Source organism: Podarcis raffonei, chromosome 16, assembly GCF_027172205.1.
Source record: "Podarcis raffonei isolate rPodRaf1 chromosome 16, rPodRaf1.pri, whole genome shotgun sequence".
Taxonomy (NCBI): Eukaryota; Metazoa; Chordata; class Lepidosauria; order Squamata; family Lacertidae; genus Podarcis; species Podarcis raffonei.
This window is the reverse complement of record NC_070617.1, coordinates 37,316,507-37,341,065: the sequence shown is the minus strand read 5'-3', so window position 1 is coordinate 37,341,065 and position 24,559 is coordinate 37,316,507. Positions and strand designations below refer to the sequence as shown.

The window sequence follows — 24,559 nt, the reverse complement described above, 5'->3', positions numbered from 1 at the left end:
AGGATTCCCCGGGGAATATCAGGTAGGGGCGGATTTATCCTGTGAGAGAAAATTAATATTAAATCACACACTGAGAGAGAGAGAGAGAGAGAGAGAGAGAGAGAGAGAGAGAGAGATGGTATAATTGTGCTACCTTCAGTTTTCCGCCTCAGTAGAACTTGTGAGCCACATTTAATATTATTCCAGGGGGAAGCTTAAGTTTGGATAATGAAGATGATTTAGCAGTGGCATCTTAGCAATTAACATATGCTGCGAAATATAGACCCCAAGATAAAATAGGATTTCATATCCTTCCTCCTGGTCAAACACATGGTGCAGAAGAAGAAGAGATAATCTACCACCTGTAAGCCATGGACAGGCTGGAGGTATTTTAAGAGCTGGCATGGAACAGCAACAAGAAGAGAGCTCAGGGTGCTGTAAAGACAACTGCGTCACCAAAATGCTAGATTTCCAGATGGGTGCCTTTAAAAGAGGATTAGACATGTGAATGGAGGATAGGGCTCTCAGTGGCTACTACCTATGAAGCCTATGTTCTATCTCCATCTTTGGAAGCAGGCGGAACCCCTGTTGCTGGGTATCACAAATGGGGAGAACTGCACTCAGACCTTGCCTGCAGGCTTGCCATCGTCATCTGGTTGACTACAGTGAGAACAGGATGTTGGAGTGGGTGGGTCTCTGGCCTGACCCAGCAGGGCTCTTATGTTAATGTTTGGTACTGATGTGCTGCCATTGACTGACTCATGCCCCCTCCCCGGTTGATTTCTCACCCCCTCCATAGGCAATGTCAAGTGTGAATGTACGGCAATTAAGTCGATGATTCCGCCTCTCACCGCTGTTTCGGAAGTATTGCTTCACGCTTTATAAATGCCTCGTCTCACTTAAACATTTCCTCGGTTGTTGGCGATGGAAGTTGCAACATTTAAACTGTTCCTTGGCGGCCCTCCAGAGTAAATTGTCTTGAGCACAGAGGCCAAAATGGCAAGTTTTCCCCACCCCTTAAAAGAAAAATTCCATCTGAGTCACCGTGGCCTGCGTGGCAGAAAATAAACATAGCTTTCCTTGCGATTGCCATTCATTAATATGTATTTGAAATCCTGGAAATACCATTCCATCCAAGCAGGAAGAGAAAGTGTGTTAGAGAAATTATGGGGGCTTGTAATCATTGTAGCAAAGCATCTAATTTAGATATTAAGCTCACTTATCAGATGTATACTGCCTTGCCCTTTGATCAGAGCAGGGTGGGGTGGGAATAACACAGTGAATGATTGATACAGAAAAAGAAGGGATGAACACAATCTTCCACTATAATTTCATTTTAAGGACTTGCCTTTAGAAAGGCTGGCCTGTGACTTCTGGAAGTTTCCCTTCCCACCCGCTGTTACACCAGGACTGCAGAACCAGTGGCCAGGGGAGGACTGCCCGTTAGGGCAAGTGGGGTACTGCCCCATCAACCCTAGCCTGTGCTCAACCAACTCCCATGTGTCAGCCTTCTTACTTAGAAGTCTAAAAGGTGGCCCTGACTCTTAGCTTCTCTTCCTCCTTAGTCTCAGTGTTGTTGCCCATTGCAGAACTCAGCAGGAAGGAGGGTGTGGACAAACTAGAATTAGGTGGCTTTGGCTGTCACTGGCTCAGGCTCTACCTATGGTGGAGTGCTCTCAGTGAGCACTAATGGTGGCCTCTGGCTTTCCATGTGAAGCTGGACTTCACATTGCATCACCTCTGGCTATTGACCATGCTGGCTGGGGCTGATGGAAGTTGTCGCCCACCAACATCTAGAAGGCTAAAGGTTGCCCCATCACTGTTTTTACAGAATTATTTTCCAAAGGTGGGCCATCAGGGCAGGAGTGAGGCAGAGGAATAACAATAAAGGGACTCTCTTCTGCAGACAAATGGATTGGCTCAGTGCCTTCTTTGGCAAAGACAGTTGTTCCAAGTAAATGCCAAAAGGCATTTAGCTGTAGCATTTGTCAGCTGCGTAAGGTGGCCTCTCACTTTTCTTCCTAATTTATGGCAGAGTGTTTTCTGCTGGGTTGACTGGACCACAGTGTGTTTGCATTAACCTCTTAACATGGAATGTAAAAAAACCCTGTCTTGGACATCCATCTCAGCAGGCAGAAGCAGTGCTTGCGTCAGAAGACTTTGGTGTGCTGGTTGATGGAACAACTAATGAATGGCCAAGCCAAGAGTCCATTTGGTCCATGGGGTAGCCAAGTATACTTGAAACCGAGACAGGTAGTGTGAAGATAACAATTTGCTGATTTCCTTGTTCAGTATCAGAAATAGGCTTAACTGGGCAACAGCGAAAGTCGACACCCCTTTAGGGGGCCGATTGTTAACCCCCGGGACCTACAGGGTCGTCATTAGTCCTCCTTGCTGGCACACAACCAGTAATAAGAGTGACCAAGATATTGTAGCATGCTCTACTGCCTTGCTCCAGGGGTGGTGAACTGAGGGCTGCATAGCCTTATGGGTGATCCTCCAGGGACTGCATGCCAGTGGTGGGAAAGGCCAGAGACAAAATTGCATGTAGCAACTGATGTGAATCTTACCTTTGTACAGTAAGTTATATTCAAGCTGTGCAAAATCCAGAGGTTTCCAATCTACACACACACTCTCCCCCTAGGAAAGGAAGAGGCGTAATCATGGTTCAATGACACATTGCCAGCCAGGAGGGACAAGGGCTGTAGAGTGTCCCAAGGGCCAGATAGAGAGGACAGCCTTATCAGTAGAGCCCGCTGTGGCTGTTTCACCCAAATTAAGCAAGGTTCTAGTCCTCATGGTTCTGAGAAAAGTTCTGAATTAAATAACAATAAGCTTCTGTGGAGCCAGAACATTGGTCATTTTGGCTTAGTAATGTCTTCAGCAGGCATGGGGAACCTGTGTCCTCTGTGCCCTGACTGGCAGCCACTCTTCAGAATTTCAGGCAGGAACCTTTTGTAGCCCTACCTAGAGAGGCTGAGGATTGAGACCATCCTTGTGTGGTCTGTCACCAAGCCATGGCCCAGCTCCACAATCTAGGATATTATGTGTCAGGCAAAGTTTGCTTTGAGAAGGAGCTATTTCTCCCTGCCTCTTTGTCAGCGTGGCTCAGTCCACCTCATTTGGTAACACTCTATAAACCCTAATTACTTGGGCTTCCTGCCACACTCACTGATTTAATAAAGTAGCTTCATTAATGTCCCATTTAGTTGTTGCCGATAATCCCAACTCTTGGCTGAGGCTTCCAGCTTGTTAATGGAGAATGGGAGAGGCAATCACAATTTGAACTGGATTCCCAACAAGCTTTTGGTAGACCTTCTGCCCCCAATTGACCATCTCAGCCATTTGATAATAGTTTTGTCTCTGGCCATACATGGGGACTTAAATAGAGCCATTATCCCCTGCCGCGAGTTTCTGTAGCCTTCAACTCTTCCTCTGGAGTATTCCTCTCGGTGGTGCCATCTAATCAGCTTTAGGTTTTAATTAAACAGCTGTCATTTGCTTCCTAGTTCTGTTGCGACCTGATGTTGTATTAAATTTTAATTTAGCCAAGGCTGAATAAGAAGTAGATTCCCTCAGACAACAAAGAAACACTATTAGCAGGTTACAGTTGTAATTAAGAAGAGCCCAGCTGAAGTGCTAATGCAGTTGAGTTCAGAGAAGGAATTAGGAATAAACACAAAGATAATTATTATTCTGGAATGGCGGCTACAACTTGAGTTGCCTTCTCCCACTTGACTGGAGAGAATTTCATGTTCAAAGTGCACTTTGTACTTAAATTGTCATGGCCTCTGAGGGTTGAAACAAAATTACTTTGCTTTTTGGCTCACCTCTGGGACCTGGAACCTACAGGGTCAAGATCAAGTCACTCTGAATGTATGGGTGGAGTTCTGTACATACAGTGTTTCCTGAATATTCCATACATGCAGAGTCTTTTCTTCTTATCCTGGATAAGCTGAACAGAATCTGCTTGTCTGCACCCATAATTTCATTTAATAAGAGCAGAGGGTACTTTTCATGGGGTTTTGGACACCTGTAGACTACTTGGAGGTAGTGGTAAAAGAGATATCAGAGTTCCAACCTGAAAGTGGCAATTCAGACTTTTCAGGAGATGAGTCTGAAACTGACAATAACAATAGCAATAATAATTTATTACTTATACCCCACCCATCTGGCTAGGTTTCCCCAGCCACTCCAACAAAATATTAAAATACAATAGTCCATCAAACAGTAAAAGCTTCCCTAAACAGGGCTGCCTTCAGATGTCTTCCAAAAGTCTGGTAGTTGTTTTTCTCTTTGACATCTGGTGGGAGGGCATTCCACAGGGCGGGCGCCACTACCAAGAAGGCCCTCTGCCTGGTTCCCTGTAACTTGGCTTCTCGCAGCGAGGGAACCGCCAGAAGGCCCTTGGCGCTGGACCTCAGTGTCCGGGCAGAATGATGGGGGTGGAGATGCTTCTTCAGGTATACTGGACCGAGGCCGTTTAGGGCTTTAAAGGTCAGCACCAACACTTTGAATTGTGCCCATCAACCACAAAATAATTTTTTCTCTTTAGCAATTTTCTGCTGGAGAATACAAAAGGGACAGTTTCACAAACATTTAATGGTGCCACAGTGCTCACGTCCATGTGAGAAAGCCACCCCATTAAACCTCTTACACCTGCACTGGAATGTTTAAATTCCGATAGTCATTGGGTCCCATTTTGAGCTTCAATGACTCCTGCCTTTGGGAACTGCCTCAGGTCCTGAAGTATCTGAGCCAGACCAGCTTTGTTTTCCATTCCTGATCCTTGCAGTCCCATACTCCTCTTTTCCAGCACTCCACAGGCTGCCTGCCATGTTGGAACAGGATATCATTCCCCACTTCAAAATACATGGAGGCATATCCCTACTTTTTGTCTCCTCTAGTCATTTTATGTTTGACCACCAAGTATGGCAAGCTTGCACAGGGACACAACTGCTCACTCATCTGTTAATTTTTCCTAAGGGCAGGGTTGCAAATCAAAACCCTCCCGAATGTCCTATTGATTTTAGTGCAGATCAGTCTATTGAATATAATCTGACTAGAACAACTTTGTGTAAAGTCTTTGCATTGGCTGAATTTCAGCATCACAGCATTTTCATGTAGTGCCCCCCCCCCCATTTTTGGTGGTGGTGGTTGAGAAGCTCTCTTCCATTTCTTAAAAAAGGCAATCCACAGCCTATTGAGGTGACAGGACACAAGAATCTAGCATATAAAATACATTCTATCCAAATTTCTCCCATTGTGAAAAAGGGAAGGGAAAGATTGCGAACACTTGGCCCACCACAGTTGTAACATTTCTACCCACCACCAACACTCTGTCAGTAATTCCCATACCTGACATTCTTCCTTAGAACTTGCAGGACAATTTGTATGCAGATTTCTCCCAATAAAACCCCCATTTTTTAACACAATTTGACCTAATTATACATTTTTAAAAAGCACTTTCACCTAACACCATGCATTTTGGCCCACGCCTTCCTCTAATCAACCTTTCTGGTCATTTGAGATCATCTGAAGAGGTTCCACATGTTCCTGTACATACTCAGAAGAACACGTTTGTTATAGTGACACCAATGTTATAGAACACACACTCGCTGCGGATGTGTGACATGTGTCAACAATCAGCGGTTCATGACACATGTTACAAATGTTCGTGACAAACTTTCAGGGAACAACAGTGCTGCTGGTATGTGCAGATTAGATTTTTTTAAAAAACACTTCATTATTATTTTACTGATTGTAATTTTTGCTTTCTTTTTAAGCTTGTCATATACTTTGGTATTTAGAGGATTATTAGATTATATGGGCTTCCCAAAGGCATCTGGTTGTCCACTGATAGAACAGGATGCTGGACTAGATAGGCCACTGGCCTAATTCTAGCAAGGCTCTTTTTATATGCTCTTGTCAACATCAGCAAGTAAATATATATTCCCATTTTTGTATGCATTTTGTTTCGGTTTGGGACTTGGGGAACTATTGCAGAATTTCTAGAAGTGCAAATTTCAAAGGATAGCTGTGTTGAAGATGTGCTAATGAGGCAGGTTGACATTAAAGGTAAAGGTAAAGGTACCCCTGCCCATACGGGCCAGTCTTGACAGACTCTGGGGTTGTGCGCCCATCTCACTTAAGAGGCCAGGGGCCAGCGCTGTCCAGAGACACTTCCGGGTCATGTGGCCAGCGTGACATCACTGCTCTGGCGAGCCAGAGCTGCACACGGAAACGCCGTTTACCTTCCCGCTTGTAAGCGGTCCCTATTTATCTACTTGCACCCAGGGGTGCTTTCGAACTGCTAGGTTGGCAGGCGCTGGGACCAAGCAACGGGAGCGCACCCCGCCGCGGGGATTCGAATCGCCGACCTTTCGATCGGCAAGCCCTAGGCGCTGAGGCTTTTACCCACAGCGCCACCCGCGTCCCTAGGTTGACATTAAAATACCCCAAAGATCAGGACCATGGATAGCTCACTGTGAGCCTAGATTCAAGAAGAGGCAGAGATCTGAGTGTTACTTCAGTACTGGTCTGGAGCGAAATGATGGTATAAGTTGTTCCACGATTGTCTCATCCCTTATATAGCCAGTGGTTTGTTGTGCTCTGCAGGAGAAAGATCCTTACAGATACCACCTCATTGGGGGCAGAAGGGGGGGGAGCTGTTCCATACAATGCAGAATCAGGCCTTTGGTGTGGCAGCATCTAACCCAGGCATCCCCAACCATCGGCCCTCCAGATGTTTTGGACTACAATTCCCATCATCCGTGACCACTGGTCCTGTTAGTTAGGGATCATGGGAGTTGTAGCCCAAAACATCTGGAGGGCCACAGGTTGGGGATGCCTGATCTCTCCTGTTGTATAGCAGACAGGGCACCGTCTGTTTTTTCAGCACCTATTAAGGACCTTCCATTTTCAACAAGCCATTTTAGCAGGAATCATTACCCCAATCTGCATCTACATTGGATTTGATCTTGTTTTTATATGTGTTTTCATTCCTAATGTTTTTATGGATGTTTTTATGATACTTTTTATTGGTAATCACTTCAACAAATTTCATGGAAAGCAATTCGTTATGGAAATCAAAGATAAAAGTGACCCAGGCAAATTTTCTCCCAAATCTCTAGGCAGAACGAGCTGCTTGTCACTTCCCCTCTCCTCTGGATTCACCTTGGTGCCGTGCTTTACTTCAACAGATGTTTTGAATTCTGTTCTTATGGCAGACGAAAGAAAATACTTTTGAAACACAGCAGACAGTTAACGCTATGGAATTTCCTCCCACAAGTTATAGTGATTGTCATCAGTTTGGATGGTTTTAAAGGAGGATTAGTTAGAGAAATTTGTGGAGGAGAAGGCTATTTATGGCTATGGGCCATGATGGCTGTTTTCCCTCTACACAGTCAGTGTGCCTCTGATTGCCAGCTGCTTGAAACCACAGGAGTAGAGAGGGCTCTTGTGCTCAGGTCTTCCATGTGGGTTTCTCATGGGCATTTGGTTGGCCACTGTGAGAAAGCCTCTCCTCCTTCCAGAGGGGAGGAGTTGTGAGTGGGAGCCATTTCCCACGTTGGCAGGGGGCATTCTGGCCCCTGCTCAGCTGTCCCGGCTGCCGCACCGCGCCCCCTGTCAGCCAACCAATCGGGCAGAGGCTTGGGGGTGGAGTTTAGCTGCTCAAATGCAGCTGCAGCAGAGCTTCCTCCTCACTGCACTGCTGGGTTTCGTCGGATCACCCACCCACCCACCCACCCTTGTTTTTGACCTTATTATGGACCTCTGGTTGGTCGCCTTGGTTGCCCAAGGGGCCTGGTAGGAATTTTTATCCAACTGGCAAATTGGCACCGGCCAGTTGGTTTTTCGCCTACCTCATAGCAAATCGTCACAACTTTTTGGGTATTGGCGGTTAGGCATTGGAATATGTTTGTGTATTGGAGGGCAGGGTGTGGCCATTGCCTACCCCTCCACTTTTTGGGTATTCCGTTAATTGGGTGGTTGTGGATCCTGTCCAACGCCCTTGCTGGTGGCTAGGGCCATGGCATGACCCCCAGTGACATCAGGGGGAGGTTACAGTTGTATTTGCATCAACAGGCTCCTCCTACTGGTGGTTAACCCTTGATAGACTCACCCCTTCCTGAGGGGATGGAGTCATGCTCTGTTGTTTTATCCAATGCCTAAGCCAATACCACTCACATGCTGTAATCAATAAAGTTGTGGCCTTTTTTAGCCCATTAACCTAATATACTATGTCCTTGTGTCTTTCTTATCCTCAAGCGGTTGGCGGGTTCTCGACTCACAACAGGATGCTGGGCTCTGATAGTCCTTTGCTCAGTCCAGCAAGCTCTTTTTCTGATCTCAGTGCCCAAAAGATATCACCCCAAACCTTTCTCCATAATGTTCAAATGCCACAACCCGCCACCCGGACTTTTGCAGATTAGGTGGGTGAGTCTTCCTTTCCCTTCTCATCACCTCTCAGGTGGACAAATACCATGTCCCCCTGTGGGTAATGAGAATCTCTATGGAGTGTATTAAATACTTTATGAAAATGCAAAACCACCTGTCTTGTGGTGATTAATCTTTCAAGTCACCCATGAGCCATGACCTTAATAAATAAATAGCCGTGTTTCCTATTTTGCATTCTGTGTTTCCTCTTCTTTTAATTTTCTGTTTTAGTCAATCTTGTCCTGTCCCTCTGCACTGGATGACAGCTGGGTAGAAATAAACCCCATAATCATCAATGAACATAAAGCAGATTGGGGGGGGGAGCATAAAGCATCTGGTTTATGTCATCTGGAGTGCAGGGTAAAAATAAAGTAAAATATAGACACGTTGCCATCCTGTAGCTTTTTATTTCACACCATTTGTCCCCTGTTTACTGTCAGCTCTTAGCCAGATGTTTAAATACATTGGAAACCGAAAGCTAAGCCACATGTCTCTGTAGAAGGGTGAGGGCGCATGGCTCTGCTTAGGGGACGGGGAGAAAGGAAAGGAATTGAGTGTATGGTTTTAAGCGCTTCTAGGCATGATAATCTAATAGTAATTGGAACACAGGCAGTGCTCCTTAAACCACTTAGCTGCTATGGATCATATGTGAAAGGGTGCACAGGACACATGAGACGCAGGAATGTAGGACGCTGCTGGACAGACGCTGTCCATCCATGCCAGTATTGTCTGCTTGGGGGTGGGAAACATTCTTCAAGGGCCACATTCTCTTCTGAGCAACCTTCCAGGGGCCATATGCAGCAGGAGCAGACCGGGCCACAGGCAGAAGCAGGCAGAGCAACTAATGTGAGTTTTCACCTCCATGTAGGCGGGTGGTTTCTACAATCTCATCCATCCATTGCTGACCTGCATCCAGGCAAGCAAGATGCATGTTTGGAGTTCAGAGACACATCCCAAGTCACACTGGATAAGACTCCAGGAATAGACTCTCTGGGGTTTGGCGTGGGCTGTCTGTGACAGTCTGTGAATACTATGAGGCTCCAGGAAAGGCTGTGATTGAAATGTCTTCAGACTGTGGCCAGTAGGTAGCTGTGGTAGGGCCTTTGCTTGGCCTTGCTACACAGAAGAAGAAGAAGAAGAAGAAGAAGAAGAAGAAGAAGAAGAAGAAGAAGAAGAACAACAACAACAACAACAACAACTCAAGGAGTATGCAAAGGAAGACTAGTGAGGGGTGTGGCCTGGGAGCCAGCTTTGGCCATGATGATGATGATGATGATGATAATAATAATAATAATAATAATAATAATAATAATAATAATAGTAATTTATTTGTACCCTGCCCATCTGACTGGGTTTCCCCAGCCACTCTGGGCATCTTCCAACAAAGATGAAAAATACATTAAAATGTCACACATTAAAAACTTCCCTGAACAGGGCTGCCTTCAGATGTCTTCTAAATGTCAGGTAGTTGTTTAGCTCTTTGATATCTGATGGAGGGGCGTTCCACAGGGCGGGCGCCACTACCGAGAAGGGCCTCTGCCTGGTTCCCTGTAGTTTTGCTTCTCGAAGTGAGGGAACTGCCAGAAGGCCCTTGGTGCTGGACCTTAGCGTACGGGCAGAATGATGGGGGTGGAGACGCTCCTTCAGGTATACTGGGCCAAGGCCGTTTAGGGTTTTAAAGGTCAACACCAACACTTTGAATTGTGCTTGGAAACGTACTGGGAGCCAATGTAGGTCTTTCAAGACCAGTGTTATGTGGTCTCAGTGGCTACTCCCAGTCACCAGTCTAGCTGCCGCATTCTGGACTAATTGCAGTTTTTGAGTCACCTTCAAAGGCAGGCCTACGTAGAGCACATTGCACTAGTCCAAGCGGGAGATAACTAGAGCATGCACCACTCTGTCGAGACAGTGTGCAGGCAGATAGGGTCTCAGCCTGCGTACCAGATGGAGCTGGTAGACAGCTGCCCTGGACACAGAATTGACCTGTGCCTCCATGGACAGCTGCAAGTCCAAAATGACTCCCAGGCTGCGCACCTGGTCCTTCAAGGGCACATTTACCGCATTTAGGACCAGGGAGTCCTCCACACCAGCCCACCTCCTGTCCCCCAAGAACAGTACTTCTGTCTTGTCAGGATTCAGCCTCAATCCATTAGCCGCCATCCATCCTCCAACTGCCTCCGGGCACTCACACAGGATCACTATGTTCTATCTCCACTGCCTGAGCAGTGTGCCTTTGGATGCCAATCTCTGAGAATCACAAGTGGGGAAAGCACTACTTTCCTTGTGCCTGGCTTGCAGGATTCCAATTGGCATCTGGACAGCCACTGTGAGAATAGGAAGCTGGCCTTTGATGGTCCTTAATAGCTCAGTTGGGAAAGCATTACACTCTTAATGTCAGGGTCGGTGATGGGTTTGAGTCTGACGTTGGACAAAATATTTCTGCATTGCAGGGGGTTGGACTAGATGACTCTTGTGGCCCCTTCCAACTCTACAGTTCTACAATTCTATGATCCAGCAAGTTCTCCTCCAGTTCTTCATTCCTGAAATATTTGACTCCACACCTTTCCCTGAAATTTCCAGATCCTTAAATCCATAGCCCATTCTTTCACAAACCACATTGCCCTTTTGGGGTGAGGGCACCTCTTTGGTGGACAAATGCCAAGTCCTCTGTGTTGGTCTGGGTCTGAAGTCCCCATTCATTTAGGCTGATTGGCAGTGGGCCTTCAAGGTTTCAGCCAGAGGTCCAGATCCTGGGGCCTTCTCTGCAGCTGCGCTACAGCCTCTTCCTGATCCAGCCTGGGTAGCATCTCTCTCTCTTTCCCTCTTTCCAGCAGAGCCTTTAATAGTTGCACATCAGGAAGAAACTCCACACAGAGTAGGCAAATTGGTGCCCATCACTACGTCTCCTTGTTGAGAAAAGCTGTTGAATTTCTGCTTCCCACATGCCTTAGAGAGGCAGCTGGTTTTTTGTTTTGTTTTTCAATGCAGAACAATCCCTTTTTCCTCCCCACAAGCTGAAGGCATTTGAAAGCATGTGACGTTCTACTTTCTCAATGTCATAAAAAATATTTGGGATACTGATGCTGCGAGGATGGCAGCAGTGCCTCAGCTCGTTTAATTGTTTGTTTGATGGATTGGTTTCTCTCACACTCTATACTGTGGGCTATGAGGAACTTACAACATTTCTGCTGATTGTTAGTAGGCTGCCATGGATTTCCTGTCGGAGACAGGGCAGGGAACCCTTTTCAGGCTGCGGGCTGCATTCCTTTATGGGAAGCCACCAGGGTTTCCTGCAAACTGCTTTGAGGGGTTTTTGTTTTTGTTACGATCAAATGGTGTGTATAGTTTATGAAATAAACAAGCAAGCCTTCAGAGGGCTGCATGCCATTGGTGGGTGGAGCCAGAGGAAATTCCTCCCCCCCCCATGCAGATGGAGTTTTAACAATGAATAGACTAACTCAGGCATCTCCAGCTGTTTTGGGACTACAATTCCCATCATCCCTGACCATTGGTCCTGTTAGCGAGGGATGATGGGAGTTGTAGTCCCAAAACAGCTGGTGGGCCAAGCCTGGCCATGCCTGGACTAACTTATAGTAGGGCATGTGACTCCTTTCCAGTGCTACATTCCAGTCCCGCCCAAGCCAGATGTTTCTACAAACAGCAGTCATCTCTCCATTCTTCATCTAGGCAAGCAAAATGCTCTATCATACTACAACAGTGTGTGTGTGTGAGAGAGAGAGAGAGAGAGAGAGAAGGGGGCGGGCAGAGATTGTTACAATCTGTTGCAATCTGATTTGAGGATCATTCAATCCAAAGGCAGGATATAAATCTCTTAAAGACCAGCTGTGCGAGGCTGCTTACTTAACAGTCCCCTGCAGCACCCATTACATCAGGCTGTGTGTGTGAAAGAGAAGGGTGTCCTGCAAGCCTCCTCCTCCAGCTTTGCCAAAAAGACCTGTTGGCTCCTCTCCAGTCCCCCCCCCCATTCTTTTTCCACTGCAAGTTCTCTGTAGTTAAGACCTGAGCTTGCCTCCTCCCTCTTTCCTTTTGTGTTGTGTCTCCTAGATGGTTAACCTGAGAGCAGGAATGGTCTTCTCCCTGATATTAGTCACACTGAGAGCCTTTATTATTATTATTTGCCTGAAGAGAAGGATGGATAAAAATGATTACAAATACATACATACATACATACATACATACATACATAGGTAAAGGTAAAGGGAGCCCTGACCATTAGGTCCAGTCGTGGCCGACTCTGGTGGTTGCAGCGCTCATCTCGCTTTATTGGCTGAGGGAGCCGGCGTACAGCTTCTGGGTCATGTGGCCAGCATGACTAAGCCGCTTCTGGAGAACCAGAGCAGCGCACGGAAACACCGTTTACCTTCCCGCCGGAGCGGTACTTATTTATCTACTTGCACTTTGAGGTGCTTTCAAACTGTTAGGTTGGCAGGAGCAGGGACCGAGCAACAGGAGCTCACCCTGTCGTGGGGATTCGAACCGCCGACCTTCTGATCGGCAAGTCCTAGGCTCTGTGGTTTAACCCACATACATACATACATACATACATACCTAATGCTGGAAGCAGAATGCTTCTGAATACCAGTTAGTGGAAATGGCAAGAGGGCAGAGTGCTGTTGCATTCAGGGCTTCTGTTGGACATCTGCTTGGGCACTGCAAGAATAGAATGCTGGACTAGATGGGCCACTGGCTTAAACCAGCAGGGCTCTTCTTAGGTTCTTACGTAAGTAATAGGGGCTCCTCCTCCTGCTCACTCCAACCTACCCACCCCAATTTTTCTTTCAAAAATATAGTATTGAGGTATGTAAGTGAGGACTAACTAACTAGCTGAAGAGGGAGATGTTTGAAGCTCAACAGTATGAGAGAAGGAAGGTTCACAAGATTAGTTGCCAACAGTGGGATCGTCAAAATATCCAGTCTTATTGCAAATTTTGCTTTTCTGGGGCACGTGGCTTATTTGAAGTGCCTTTGGAGAGTCTCTCCCTTCGATTTGTGCTGCTACTTTGCAAGCCTCAGTCAGCGCAGTTGTGGCATGGCTAAAGTAATTAATCAAACAGCATCCATGGTGACTCGTTGGCGAACTTTGCATTAATGGACTCATTAGTGCGCTACATCTGAAAAAGAAGAGGAGATGTATATGGCTCAGTGGCCTCTAGGATATCTCCAGGTGGGGTTTGGGTGTGTGTGGATATTTGCTAAAATTAGCATTTTCCATTTCAGTGCTGTTGGTGCCACAGCAATCCGACAAGGAAAATGAAGGCTTTGCTTACTAGGCCATTATGCCTGTGGAGAAGAGAATTGCTTTATAGTCCTATCTGCTTAGGCAAATTTGGAAATCAAAGAGGATGATAGCTTGAAGGCATCAAGGTAGAAGCTGTATTAACATGACAGAGCTGGGGGGTTGGATAAAAGCAAGCAGGCGGGAGTGGCAGCCTGGGCATTTTTTTTTTAGTCTGAGGCCAATTGTGAGTTTGCTCATGCTGACGCTCCAGGCTGAAATCATTGTTTTATAGGGCTCAATGCACCCTTTTATATCACCCCCTTGTGACACAAGATCTCTGCTGAGTTGGTAGCTGCAGTACCGCTACTGGCCACCTGTAGTGGTGGTGCTGCAGCATAACAGGGGACAGCTGAGGAACTCCATCACAAGAATATCGAACCCTGCCTTATGCTGAGTCAGACCATTGATACAGAGAATAGGATATGTGAAAAAGCCCCCCTTTTTGTCTGTGCTGAATATCCCACCATTCTAGGTAAAGGTAAAGGGACCCCTGACCATTAGGTCCAGTTGTGACCGACTCTGGGGTTGTGGCGCTCATCTCACTTTATTGGCCGAGGGAGCTGGCGTACAGCTTTTGGGTCATGTGGCCAGCATGACTAAGCCGCTTCTGGCAAACCAGAGCAGCGCATGGAAACGCCGTTTACCTTCCCCCCGGAGCGGTTCCTATTTATCTACTTGCACTTAGCAGGAGTAGGGACCGAGCAACGGGAGCTCACCCCATCACGGGGATTCAAACCGCCGACCTTCTGATCAGCAAGTCCTAGGCTCTGTGGTTTAACCCACAGCGCCACCCGCATCCCACCATTCTACTTTACAATATAACCCCAAGTTCTACTATTATCAGTAGCATTATGTTGCCCCTCAGCATCTGCCTACTGAGCAGCAACTCCCACTATGAGTTAAGGGAGTGGTGCTGAGCTGCTGGAACTTGCTCAGATCATGATGGAGACAAGTCTTCCCTCTCTGGTGGCTGGGGTTACCGAGGAGTATCTTGACGAATTTCTGACAACAACTCTTCAGCTGGGTGAAGTTGTCAGGTTGATTTTAACGGTGCTATCTTTATGTGCTGTGTGCGTCTGCAGGACACGGAAGTCCTTAACACAGCCATCCTGACGGGGAAGCCGGTGTCTGTCCCAGTAAAGGTGGTTGCCGTTGAAGAAGATGGATCGGTGAGAGATGTGTCTGGTTCCACTGAATGCAGATCGGCTGATGAAGACGTCATAAAGGTAAGGAAGTACACCCCAGCTCTAAACAGATGCCTTTGAGATGGTCACAAGAAGAGCCTGACCAAGGTGGCCTTCTCCTATATCTGGTATTCAGAGAGATAACACTGTCTCTGAAAATAGAGGTCCTTTATTCATTGATGGAATTTTACTCCATGAATTCACCTATTCATCATCACTCCTAACAATGAACTCAAGTGGTAAGTGCCAACAGCAGTGGGGCCTCTGAGAAACAAGAGGGTAGTATCAACATACCCTGATGTTTGCAGAAGTATTACCTTTCTGCAAGCCCAGGGACTGAGCATGCTCTGTCTTCATTTAGTGTTCATTGTCAGTTGGAAAAGAAAATTGGAAAATGAAAGCAGTGATGCAGACTCTGGGATTCAGCTTTTGGAAAGCACCATCATGTAAAAGATCTTTGTGCAAAAAGCTAGCACATCAAAGGTAAAGTTTGCAACCTAGCCTCTTCCTTCTGTGTTCATTTTCTAATTGCAGGGGGATTTTTCTTGCAGGAGAACATTCAAAATGCAAGTGTCCACCTGAAATCTTTTCGAGACTCTGCTATCACACCCACAGCACATTCACTTGCATGTGCAGACCAGGACCATGTGTGGAAAAACTAGTCAGGGCTGCAGAGCATGGAGGACCTGTGGACCTCCAGATGTCACAGAACTCCCATCAGCCTCAGCTAGCAAGGCCAATGGTAAGAGATTATGGGAGTTGGAGTCCAGCCGCATCTGGAGGGCCACAGGTTCCCCAACTTTCCTCTAGAATTATTTCAAATACTCTTGCAGCTTCTGGAAGGAGACATTTCCTTCTGGATTTCATGCTGCTAATGATTTGCAAGCTGGCATATGTGTCCCCTGTGGATTTCTGTTTGAACCTCCAAGTCTTGCCTCTTTGTATTTTATGCTCATCAGTCTAACCTTTTATTTTGAGTTGACATATGACTGGTGATGGCTTCAAAGTTTGCAGAGGCTTTGTCAGAGAATCATTAATTGGGGATCTTAAGTGGGCTGGGAAATATTAGGGCTGGCCTATTATTCATTCTCAAATAGACAGCTCTGGTTTTTATACCAGACCCCGAAACTCACCTTCTCACCTTACTTTTAAAGACTTTGAATGAGTTCAAGTAGAATGAAACAATTGGGGAGGGAAGAAAGTTCAGCAAATTCTCCAAGTCATTTTGCAGCTTTGAATTTGTCAGCTAAGAAATGTGACCTAAACTTTTATTGAGTAAAATACGGGAATATAGTATATGGGATACAGCAATGTCCAAGCTTCTTACCATTGCATTAAAGGCATAATGAATAGAGACACCTTCCAAGAAATATAGAGCCCTTTCTTTAATGATGTTAATGGCCCAAATCAAAACCTTGTTATACCAACCACTCAATACTTCACAGTGGAGAGATTGCGATAAGTAATATGTTAGCATGTTGAATGTGTAAGTTTATGTCTAGAGTCAATGGATAAAAGAAACATAATTAGATGTACTGCTGGATAAGTGTTTAATGGTTCTTGTATTTGTTTAAAAACAAATAAAAATTTGTTGCCAAAAATGTGGAGGGGGGAGAAAAAGTCTCCCTCTCTTCTTATTGTAGCTTCTAAGGCAGAGGAACCAGTGGCCCTCCAGATGTTGCAGAACTTCACCTCCCACCATCCCAGCTAGCATGGCCAATGATCAGGGATAATTGAAGTTGTAGCCCAACAATATCAGACTTGTTTTGCAGAGGTGGGTGGGTCCCTTCCTAGAAATTTTGACTCAGCTCTGCTTTGTACTGGAATTGGCAAGGGCTTAATTCTTTGAGAATCCTTACCTGTGCCACCCAAACTGTTCAAGGGGTTAACTCTGCCTGCATGCCACCTGTGCTAAATTATGAATGACTCCTACCATCACTGCTTCTCTGATGGCAACCAAGCTACCCCACTGCAGCTGAAACTTCTACATGCTAAAAGGGTAAAGGGACCACTGACCGTGAGGTCCAGTCGTGGCCGATTCTGGGGTTGTGGTGCTCATCTCGCTTTATTGGCCGAGGGAGCCAGTGTACAGCTTCTGGGTCATGTGGCCAGCATGACTAAGCCGCTTCTGGCAAACCAGGAAGCCATAGAAATAGACTGGAGAATGAAAAGAATGCTCCCTCACTACAGGAAAGTGGGACAAATGATTGATCAGAAAATGTATCTTATTGAAGAAGGCCCATGCCACATTGCAGCACTAATGGATAAAATGGGTGTTGCATCAGAAAACGTGTTCTAGTCCAGACAGGGTGAACCTTAGCTAGAGACCCACATCATGGCCACAGCTTTGCCTGTGACTCACCTGGGATGGTCTTGCAACCCACCTGTGGGTCCCAACTGGTTGATGATGACCTATGGAGTAGATATTACTGAGCTAGATGGACCAGCAGCCTGACTCAGTATATCTATGGCAGCTTCTTCTGTTCCACCCCATCATAAGGAGGTGTTTGCGTGCCAACCTTCTGCAGACCGTGCATTCCTGAGACAGTTAAACCATCATTTCTGTATACACAGTCAGGATAAAGGTGTGATTAAGTGATGTGTTTGCCCTGCCTTCCCAAAGAGCATTGAAAAGGTCAGCTAGGGCTTCTGATCCCTGTTATTGATTTTGAGAATACCCTGGATCAGAAGAGATAGAGTAAAGAAATATTGTAAGATCACTGCCACTGAAAGATGAAAAGAGAGGATAACCCTTGTTGCTCTGCTTCCTGCCAGTGGCCAGGGAAGATGGGAGTTGGGAGCCCAGTAACATCTGGTGGGTAAAATGTTAACCACCCCTGGCACAAGGAAGAGTGAGCTCAGCAAACCAGTTACTTGACTTGACATAAGGCATTTCCCTTCACTCTTGTATCTCCTCTGGCTTGCACAAAAACGCCTCACTTTTCTTGTGACTCTCATGACTTCCTAGAGATTAAACATCCTAAAAGCTACGGTTGCATTGTTTAGTTGATGAGCAAACTAAATTAATCAGTTCAGATGGTTTTGATGGACTTGAAGAATAAAGAAATCATTTTATCCCACTCGTAAAATGTAAGAGCAGAAATATTAAAACAGCACTCTTATAACCTTTAAAAGGCAAAATACCCATAGGAACATGTAGAAATGAGTGGTCCCTAATATCCATTTGGCCAAATGCATTTTGACAAAGTCTTCTTCAACGGCTGGATATTTCCTTAGGCTTTGATGTAAGGGAACACGATTCCTAAAATGAGGACAAGTCGTATAAAAATGCAGGATACTTATATCCTCTCAGGTGAGCCAACTCGGGACCCATTCCGCGGGTGCCCAGTGTGCATGTGCCACACCTCTCCACACGTCATGATGTTGGCACAGTATGTACATGTCCTCCAGCACTGCGATGGCAACTGGGCCGGGACGTGCGCCTCCACTGAGGAGCCTCTATTGAGGCCTGTGGCTGTGGCTGCACCCTGGAAGCATGTCTGCGGCTGCAGCAGGCCTCAACAGAGGCCCCACAGTGGAGGCGCCAGCCCCGGTCCAGTCACGGCCGCAGTGCTGGAGCGCCAGAGATAAAATGGCAGGCGGCAGGGTCAGAGGCCCAACAGCCACAGCAAAAACTTTGTGGGTGCCCAGGCTCCCAGGGCCCCCTGGAGTTGGCACCAGTGCATCCCCTCAATTTCTTGTTTTATTGTTTTAATCAGAATAAAAAAAAATCCTTCCAGTAGCACATTAGAGACCAGCTAAGTTTGTTATTGGTATGAGCTTTCATGTATCTGAAGAAGTGTGCATGCACACGAAAGCTCATACCAGTAATAAACTTAGCTGGTCTCTAATGTGCTACCGGAAGGAATTTATTAATTTTGTTTTGACTACGGCAGACCAACACCTACCTGTTTTAATCAGGAAATAGTAATTTTGGCAGGTACTAATGAGCCATGAAAAAAAATACAGTGATACCTCGGGTTAAGTACTTAATTCGTTCTGGAGGTCCATTCTTAACCTGAAACTGTTGTTAACCTGAGGTACCACTTTAGCTAATGTGGCCTCCTGCTGCCGCTGCGCCGCCGCAGCACGATTTCTGTTCTCATCCTGAAGCAAAGTTCTTAACCTGAGGTAATATTTCTGGGTTAGCAGAGTCTGTAACCTGAAGCGTATGTAACCTGAGGTACCACTGTATAGCTATGTGCTCTTTTTTTTAAAAAAAAAGTCTGATGACTCTTTCTCATCCCCTCTCTTACTAACTCTTGCTCTCATAAGAAAATAAGAATGCCTGTAGCTTGCAAGACCAGGTCAATGACCCATCTAGTCTATCCTGCTCTCACAGTGGCCAACCGGATGCCCATGTGAACAAGCAGGACCTGAGTCAACAGTGCTCTCTCCTGCTGCGCTTTCCGGAAACTGGTATTCAGAAACACACTGCGTTTAGGCATCCTAACTTGAAGCTATTGACTCAGTCTCTCCTCCTCTCTCTCAGGAAGAAATGTCTGTTCTAAGATAATGCCTGCTGTGACACACACAGACATCTAAAAACAAAGAAAATCTACTTCCTTCCCCCCACTTTAGAACTGTTATTTTCCTTGATAATGGAAATTTGTGCAGATGTAATCAATTAATTGACTGATTAGAGGATTAGCTGATTCAAACTCCCGCAATCTGACTAAGATTCCTTTAAACTTGAGTGACAGCCAAAACTTCCCTTTTCATGGCCACATAACTCTGCTGCAGTTCTTATCTGATGAGGGACTTTCTTATTTATCACTCCACGATAAATTGTAACTCTTGTAAACCCTCGAAGTTATAAATCACCCGTTTGTTCCTTGCCGTCTCTTATTTCCTTCCCCCCCCCTCTTCACTTCATTACGCCACACAGAGATGTGTTAAGATAGCATTTGTAGACTTATCTTGGTGTTAATTGAGTTTCCAACATTTTTTTTAATTTTTTTGCTGAGGTATTTAGGTGTTACTGAGCACCAAGTAACACTGACTGGGGAAATGTCATTAAAAAGGATTAGGTGCCCAGGAACATTAATATCTTTGTAGTGTGTGGGAGGTGCTGCATTTCAAAACTCTCCCATTAAAAGATACATCCCAGAACACAAAGTAGCTAAGATGAGATCTCATGTTGGGCCAGTTGGATTTGTAAGCTAGCAAGAAGACAGAACTCTTTTGGGGATCAGTCAGTCAGTCAGTCAATCATATTATTTGAATTCTGCCTTTCAAAGTTATACAACACGTAAAAAATACATAATTGCAAACATCATAACATAACATCACATAACATCACATAACATCACATCACATCACATCACAACACAACACAACACAACACAACACAACATAACATAACATAACATATAACATATGACATATGACATATGACATATGACATATGACATATGACATATGACATAACAACATAACAACATAACAACATAACAGCAGCAAAACCCCAACCCCCAAAAAACCTAAACAATATCCCAGCCCAAGATCTGAATGATACATGCAAATCCTCTGAAGGAGTAGAAGAGGCAACAGACATTGCTTCTCCTGCCATCAGTTCCAACTCTATCCTTTTTAGTCCCATTTTCTCACTTCCTCTGCTGCGCACCTGGGATTCTGCTGATCCCAGCAGCACTAGAAAAGTGAAAGAAGGCCGCACGACAGAGGAGACCACAGTTATTTTTTTTAAAAAAATAACTTTTTTAATAGCTTTTTTTTCTCTTTTCAAACAAAAAAGTCTCCCCGGATTCTTTGAAAAAAATCTGGTAGCCTTACACAAACAGCCAAAGACACTGTAATTCTATCCAGAGTGAAGAGTCCAGTCACAACAAAGTAATAATGTTTCACAATTACCTAAAAAAGGTAAAGGGACCCCTGACCGTTAGGTCCAGTTGTAGCTGACTCTGAGGGAGCCGGCATACTAAGCATGACTAAGCCACTTCTGGTGAACCAAAGCAGCGATCGGAAACGCTGTTTACCTTCCCACTGGAGCGGTACCTATTTATCTACTTGCACTGGCGTCCTTTCGAACTGCTAGGTTGGCAGGAGCAGGGACTGAGCAACGGGAGCTCACCGCCGACCTTCTGATCGGCAAGTCCTAGGCTCTGTGGTTTAACCCACAGCGCCACCCGCGTCCCTTCACAATTACCTACTTGAGCCAAAATAATCTGGAGCTAACTGATAGTATAAGTTGTTCCGGTCTTTTGCATATGAATCCTGAGAAACCCTTCCCTTCCCTTTCTGTCCTCCGCAAGTGAGACACCGTTCTAAGCCTCACCAGGCAGCGTGCATGTAATTGCCTAATTTTGTGCTTCTTTACCCCATTAATTCTGTCCCTTGTTGTTCTTTTCTAATTGATGAAATGTGTTGTGTCCCGTTGGCCGTGGCAAACGGCGTGGCATTCTTAACCTTTGATGCTTTGCTTAGCTGATTTTGATTAAGAAGATTGAGCAAGACGGGGCTGACTGGATCAGCCATGAGTTCATCTCCCCGCTCCCCAAACTTTGGCCTTTCTGGGAAAGAACTGGAGCGCTGTGCCTCCCTGACTGGAAACTCTGGCACAATCCACTCTCCTACTTTGTCACCCTTTTGAGGAAGAGCCCTGCTATCTGTGTCCAGCACAATTGCACCAAAATTCAGCCACTCACATTTATTTATTATATTGTTACCACCCTGTGATCTTCAGATGAAGGGCAGTACAGTGGTACCTCGGGTTACAGATGCTTCAGGTTACATACGCTTCACGTTACAGACTCCGCTAACCCAGAAATAGTGTTTCAAGTTAAGAACTTTGCTTCAGGATGAGAACAGAAATCGTGTTCCGGCGGCATGGCGGCAGCAGGAGTCCCCATTAGCTAAAGTGGTGCTTCAGGTTAAGAACAGTTTCAGGTTAAGAACGGACCTCCGGAATGAAACTTAACCCGAGGTACCACTGCATAGAAGTAAAATAAAATAAAATAATAAAATAAAATAAAAGCTAGCAAAATGTCTGCCATTATATGGCAGGGCTGTGCATAGTGGAATATCATGAGGACATTTGGAACTGCAGTCACTGGCCAAGGAAGGGAGGGGCAGGGGGAGCGCACCACCCCAGGCACCATCGGGGAGGGGGGTACCATTGTAGCTGCCACCCTGGACATGTGCTGTGCACCCCCCATTGTGCCAGGTGCCATGCCCTCGCGGGCGGTGCCACACCCCTTGGACGCATGCCACGCCCCTGGGGAATGCGCCACACACCACACACCCCGGGGCACATGCCATCCATGTCCCCGCCTGCTCTCTGCCCCCATAACCGGAGCATGCAGTTTCGCCACTGACTGCAGTGAGTCTCTGGACAATGGACCTTGGGTGGCTGTTGAGACAACTCAGGAGACGAAAGTCGAGCTACAAAGCTGGAACTGTGGTGAACCAGTTGCCTTATGGACAGGGCTTTTCCCCCCAACCTGAACTCACAGGAACTCAGTTCCAGCACCTCTCAGGTGGGTGCCATTGGCATTATAAGGGAACAAGGGAGGCATTCATGGTGATTTCCTGCACCTCTTTTTCTAGAAAAATAGCACTGCTTATACGAAATCCGCTGCTTATGGGAAACAGCATCTGAGTGCAACAAGACTCTCCCTGCTTGCAGTTCCCAGAATCTGGTATTCAGAGACATATTGCCTCTGACATTGGAGGCAGAGCAGAGCCATCATGGCTAGTTGCCCCCAATAGCCTTATATTCCAGGAATTTGTTTTATCTCATTCTAAAAGCATTCAGGCAATTGAGCCTCAACTGCCATTTGCAAACAGTAACCCCATCATTCTGGTGCATTTTCCACTCTGGCCCCCAGACCTTCAAACTGGTCGTCATCGGAAGAGCCAGCCAGATATTATTTACTTTGCTCTTCTTGAGATCTGCAATCAACCTTGCGCTCCCTCTGCTCTGTGAGCTTTAATCAGATTTCTCTAAACATTGCTTGAGCGAATGTGTTTGTGGTTTAATTTACCTGCACCTGCCTTCTGGCAACGTGTTCAAAGAGTCACTCCCTGGGGACGTATAATTGACACTGAAGACAGAGATGATGAGTCTGACACGCCACCCTCATTCTGAAGTACCTGCTGTTAATTTAGGTGACATAAAAGACTCTCGCCGTTGACAGGTCCCAGCTCCTTTCCCCCTCGAGTGGAAGGGTTGTGGGGGATACTTTACCTTATTATTAGCTTCATTTTATTTTAAATTTCCAGCTGGAAAAAATGGAATGTAGCCACAATTGGGGAAAACACCTCTTGGAGTCAAAAGCTCTCCTGCCTCTGAGCTTCATATGTTGTAAGTTGTCCTGAGTGATGTGTTATTTACACCAGAAGCTATAGATGGCCTAAGAAAGAAATACCGTATTTTTCACTCTATAGGACGCACTTTTTCCCCTCCAAAAATTAAGGGGAAATGTGTGTGCGTCCTATGGAGCGAATGCAGGCTCCTTGGCTTCAGCGATATCAACGCGAAGCCTCCAAAGCGCAGAGGGAGCGCTCCCTCCGCGCTCCGGAGGCTACGCGTTGCTTTAGCTGAAGCCTGGAGAGGGTTCGGTGAGCACCGACCCCTCTCACTCTCCAGGCTTCAGGGATAGCCGCCTGAAGCCTTTGGAGCACAGCGGGACCTTGCGCTGTGCTCCAAAGGCTTCACAACCTTGCCGCCGCTCCTGGACCTGTTCTGGGGGCTGAGGTCGGGGGAAGCTTGGGCTTCCACTGCCCCCAGCCCCGCAAGCTCCGGGAGCGGAGGCAAGGCTGTGCGCAACCTTGCCGCCACTCCTGCACCTGTTCTGGCAAAAAATGAAGCCAAGACAGCGAGTGGGATCCATCCCGCTCGCTGTCTTGGCTTCTGCCAAAGCCACGCACAAGCTGTCCCGGCTGGAGGAAGCCAAGACTAAAGAGGAAGCCAAGACAGCGAGCGGGATTTTTTTTCTTGATTCCCCCCCCTAAAAACTAGGTGCGCCTTATGGAGCGAAAAATACGGTAGATGCTCTGCTTGTGAAGGTCGCTGGTTCACTCTGTGGCATCTCCAGTGGAGATTGAAAGACCCCTTTCCAAACACTGGGCAGCTGCTGCCATATACTGTAGACCAGGTTGGGAATCCCTTCAGACCTGAGGACCTTAGGCCTTTCTGTCTGCCCTTTAGAGCTCTTCCCAGGCCACACCTTACCCAGCCACATGTCAGTACGCCTTTGAGCCGATGCCAATGACTGGGCTCAACAACTTCTTCTGCCCCGACTGGGCTAGGCGACTGGGGAGCACTTCCAGAGACCTTCCACTGCTTCCACTTGCTGTGAAGCATAACTTCTTTATTTCCTAACAGCTACTGCAAACTAAAGGGACGCGGGTGGTGCTGTGGGTTAAACCACAGAGCCTAGGACTTGCCGATCAGAAGGTCGGAGGTTCGAATCCCCGTGATGGGGTGAGCTCCCGTTGCTCGGTCCCTGCTCCTGCCAACCTAGCAGTTGGAAAACACGTCAAAGTGCAAGTAGATAAATAGGTACCACTCTGGCGGGAAGGTAAACGGCATTTCCGTGTGCTGCTCTGGTTCGCCAGAAGCGGCTTAGTCATGCTGGCCACATGACCTGGAAGCTGTACGCTGGCTCCCTTGGACAGTAAAGAGAGATGAGCGCCG

General features: G+C 46.5%; 1 protein-coding gene across 2 annotated transcripts in view; it reads left to right on the top strand.

The window, feature by feature from the left end:
* Positions 1-24,559, top strand: part of TMEM132B (transmembrane protein 132B) — a 363,463-nt gene that overhangs the window by 293,384 nt on the left and 45,520 nt on the right. For both annotated transcript variants that reach the window (XM_053368114.1, XM_053368115.1), the window contains one exon: positions 14,800-14,943. In XM_053368114.1, the coding sequence (XP_053224089.1) occupies positions 14,800-14,943 (144 nt within the window). The remainder of the gene's footprint in view (positions 1-14,799; positions 14,944-24,559) is intronic.